The sequence below is a fragment of the Microtus ochrogaster genome, unplaced genomic scaffold, assembly GCF_000317375.1.
Source record: "Microtus ochrogaster isolate Prairie Vole_2 unplaced genomic scaffold, MicOch1.0 UNK1164, whole genome shotgun sequence".
Classification (NCBI taxonomy): Eukaryota; Metazoa; Chordata; class Mammalia; order Rodentia; family Cricetidae; genus Microtus; species Microtus ochrogaster.
In genome coordinates this window covers 159-4,085 of record NW_004950262.1, presented here as the reverse complement: position 1 = coordinate 4,085, position 3,927 = coordinate 159, and the positions used below count along the sequence as shown (strand labels likewise).

The window sequence follows — 3,927 nt, the reverse complement described above, 5'->3', positions numbered from 1 at the left end:
TTATAGCCCTAATATGTCCATTATGCCACATTAGGAATATTTCCTTCATAGGAGGCTTGAAGTAGAAAACTCAAGAATCTTCTGTCACCATGCACATTGCTGCCAACTCTATGCAAAACAGGTATCTCAATATAAATCTAAGGCTTATATAAATAAATGGACCCTCTCCATGGCTGAGAGATTAAGAGTATGGCCAGCATGCTCAACCTTAAGGGCTCCTCATATTCTTCAGGTGGAACCATGACCAACAATTCAGCAGGTTGGCAGCCAACCTACAGATGATGGGCCTGGTGACATCTAGTTAACTCTAGTCACTAATATAGATGGCCATACAGGGAGATCCCAAGAAAGAATCCATATCCATACAAAATGCTGTTCTGCTACAGCCAATGAGAAGACCACTTAAACTGTGTGAGCTTGACAGAGAAGGCAATACGAGCCACAGAGTGGTGCTGTGGATAGGAAACCTCTTAACTTCTGTTGCCTCTGACTATGAAGGAGGCTGGTAGATTGATTTAGGTCAACAAGAACAAAAAAAATGGTGGAAGCTTACAATGGGGACACCAGTCAGTGTTGTCAGATCTTTGGAAAAGCAGTATGCCCGTAGTCTCTTCTTTTGATTGCGAGATTAAAGGGAAGAAGACCCTTCACCAGACAGTTTTAGAACTGTTGGTCCCAGAAGTTCCAGCCTGAGGCCTGTCTTTTCCTTCAGGGTCAGGGCCTATGCAGAGTTCCGAGTCATTCAAGCAGCTGTTCCATGGCAGAAAGAGAGGACAGCATCCCCAGCTCCAGCATCCACACCACACAGTCAGATACCCTGCTCCCTCGGGAGCTAGGATACAATTTCTGATTCCAGAAATGGGATTAAATGACTTCAAACCCTGAATAACTAACTGTCCACTAAGAAAATCTCTGATATGGTGTGGGTTATATCCCTTGGGGCAAATAAGGATCCTTAGGCAGCACCAGAGTTGAACAGTAGCACGATGTACCAACTTGCTTTGTAAAGATCACTTTGAAGCCAGCCAAAGGCACAAACATGGTAGCGATGCAGTGGATGGTAGTGGCTTAAACTGCAGCTGAAGCCGTGTGTGCTTCTGCATGTATTTTAAAAGTTGGAGTTTTACAGATTGCGTATGGTGTATGAGAGAGGTCCAGGAAAGATAGGTAGCAGTTATTGATATGGGAAACATAAGAGTGATCAGCTGTATTTTTGTGTAGGAGGTGTCAGGAATAAGGAATCAAAGAAACTCTAGGCTTAGTATGCAAATTAAACAGTCGATATCATATATATGGTATTGAAAACCACAAGACTAGATGGAACATTAGGGGTGTGCAGAAAAAGGGTTGAGGACTGGATTTAGAGATCTTGAAAGGTTATTGATGGTGACAGGAGAGGCCAGGACATTAGGCTGAGAAACAGGAGTGTGGCAGACAGTAAGGTGTGAGGAGAGCCGAGACGATTTCTGTCTCAGGCAGTGAAAAGTGGGAATGAAGGGGTCACAGGCACTGGATAGACAGGAGTAAAAGGCAGAAGGAAGAAGACCAGAAGTGGTGTGGAGCCGCTGAGCGTTTATAAAGGTTGGACGGTTGAATGCCCAGAAGAGGTTGATAATCTGTGACCAGTCTCAGCCTCCCATAGGCAGGAAAGCATCTTCTAGCAACACCATCTTGAAAGTATGAGGGACAGAGATGCAGTGCAAACAACACTGTGGTTTGTGGGGACTCTGAGAGCTTCAGAATCCTGAGCCTGACTACAGATTGGCATAGGGTGTGCCCTGAGCGGGTAGACCTGTTAAAACACCCCCAGTAACTTGCTTGAATTGCAGCCGAGGGTTTGAGAACCATTGCCTTGTAGAAAGGGGCTTGTTTTTCAGGATGAATCTGTTTGGATGAATTTGCTTCTTTGAAGCTGGTCTGAACTCACTATGTAGACCAGGCTGGCTTCTCATAAAGATACCAAAGCACTGGGATTAAGGGGATGTGCCACCCACCATGGCTGGCTGAGTTTGGTGCCTCTGATCAAACATATTAGTACTTACTGTTAGATTATTTATTCACATATTCTAGGAACAGATGTTTCTGGGATTGTTTGGCCACTTCAGAGTTTAGTGTGGTTTCATCCAAGAGAAAGACCTGTAGGTAACAAACCATAGGGAAGTGTTGAACCTGCCTAAACCTTAGCTTGTTCATTCATCCTGAAAAACTGATTCTGAGATTCATGCCTTAGGGTGATGCAGAATATAAACGAGGCAGTAAACATCGGTCATGAGGAGCTCGTTGTATATCAAGCACAGAGTGAACCTGACTGCACAAACGATAAGTCAGAGTGCTCTCTTTCAGGTGCCTATCCGTGTGTTTTTGGATTTATCTTCGTTGCCATGTGTCCCTTTAAGCCAGCCAGTGGAACTCTTAAGATTAGATCTGATGACGCCATATCTGAACACTTCCAGTAGAGAAGTAAAGGTAAGGACAACGGCCAGTGGTCACTCTTGTCAGTCAGAACAGTTTGCCTTCATGAGGGATACTATACTCACATGGTTTATCATTTTCTTTGAAGATTTAAATCTTTTCTAGACAGCATGCAAAAATAGATTGAATAAATATTAGTGTCTAGGACTAGTTATTATTAAATTTGAATGGGTGGTTCAATATGTTTTTAGTTCTTATATTCAAATTGATTAAAAAGAGAAAGACTTGATGATTTGCCTTGATGAAATGTTCAAAATTTGATTTCTATAGGTCCGCATTTGTAGATCTGGACGAGTGACCGCTGTCCCATTTTGGTTTCATTTGTGCCTTGATGATGAGGTCAGGCTGGACACCTCAGGCGAAGGCTCCCACTGGAAGCAAGCTGCCATGGTTCTGGATACCCCCATCCAGGTGCAGGCGGGAGAGGAGCTTGTGCTCAGTGTGCAGCATCACAAGAGCAATGTCAGCATCACAGTGAAGCAGTGAGAGAGGCTGTAATCCTGGGAGGAGTGTAAATTTCCTTGTGGTCAAAGTAAAGCGTTAATAAAGCACATGGTAACGGTCTTAACGTGCAGCCTTGTTTTTGCTCTCTAGAAAAGGATATGTTCTTTGTTTCATTTTGTTGGGTTTGGTAGGGATTTAGAAGGTGTCTGCCTCATTGTCATGTCAGTTAAACGGATTTTTAAGGTTTTGAGGCCTTGGCTTATAAAGGCTTCTAGTGAAGACTGAAAGGTGGTGTGAGCCAGAGCTTGCTTCTGTTAGGTAGCGAGTTAGAGAGTGGAGGGCCTAGGAGGTGTCTTAAGGAGGCACAAACAAAAGCTTAAAATGCTAACTCAGGGGCTGGAGAGACGGCTCAGCAGAATTTTTCTAATTTTGATTTGAATGTCCTCTTGCAAAGCTTTGTAATTCATGGGATCCCATTTTTAATTGTCGCTGTTTCCTGAGTGATCTGAAAGCCTTCAGAAAGTCATTGCCCGTGTCTCTATCTTGAAGTGCTTTCCCTACTTTTGATTTTACTAAGGAATTCTTTCTTTCTTTCTCTCTTTATTTTTTGTTTTTTTTTTTTTCACGACAGGGTTTCTTTGTAGCTTTGGAGCCTGTCCTGGAACTAGCTCTTGTAGACCAGGCTGTAGACCAGGCTGGCCTCGAACTCGCAGAGATCCACCTGCCTCTGCCTGCCTAGTGTTGGGATTAAAGGCGTGCGCCACCACCTCCCAGCAATAAGGATTTTTTGATCTTCTCCCTTGTCCCAGTCTCTTCTTCTCTCTTTTCTCCTCTCCGTTTTCTTTCTTTGATCCTTCCTCCTCCCTTTTTTTTCTTTTCTTTCTTTTCTTTTCTTTTTTTGTTTTTTGTTTTTTTGGACAGGGTCTTATGTATCCCTGACTGGTCTCAAATTAGCAATGTATCTGAGGATAACTTTTAATTTCTGAATTTCCTATCTCTACTTTCTAAATG

The 3,927-nt window shown here is 43.2% G+C and overlaps 1 protein-coding gene across 1 annotated transcript; it reads left to right on the top strand.

The window, feature by feature from the left end:
* The first annotated feature begins 2,168 nt into the window (after nucleotides 1-2,168).
* Nucleotides 2,169-3,505, top strand: LOC102000606 (protein arginine N-methyltransferase 9-like). The gene is made up of 2 exons (XM_005372309.3): nucleotides 2,169-2,466; nucleotides 2,743-3,505. The coding sequence occupies exons 1-2, from the start codon at nucleotides 2,269-2,271 to the stop codon at nucleotides 2,956-2,958; spliced, it is 414 nt and encodes a 137-aa protein (XP_005372366.2). The 5' UTR covers nucleotides 2,169-2,268; the 3' UTR covers nucleotides 2,959-3,505.
* The last annotated feature ends 422 nt before the right edge of the window (nucleotides 3,506-3,927 follow it).

What these genes read in the sequence shown, in the direction of transcription:
- LOC102000606 (XM_005372309.3), top strand. Translation starts at nt 2,269, where the DNA reads ATGAGGAGCTCGTTGTATATCAAGCACAGAGTGAACCTGACTGCACAA. An exon ending in CTTCCAGTAGAGAAGTAAAG is followed by an intron (nt 2,467 to 2,742) that starts GTAAGGACAACG and finishes TGATTTCTATAG; the next exon opens with GTCCGCATTTGTAGATCTGG.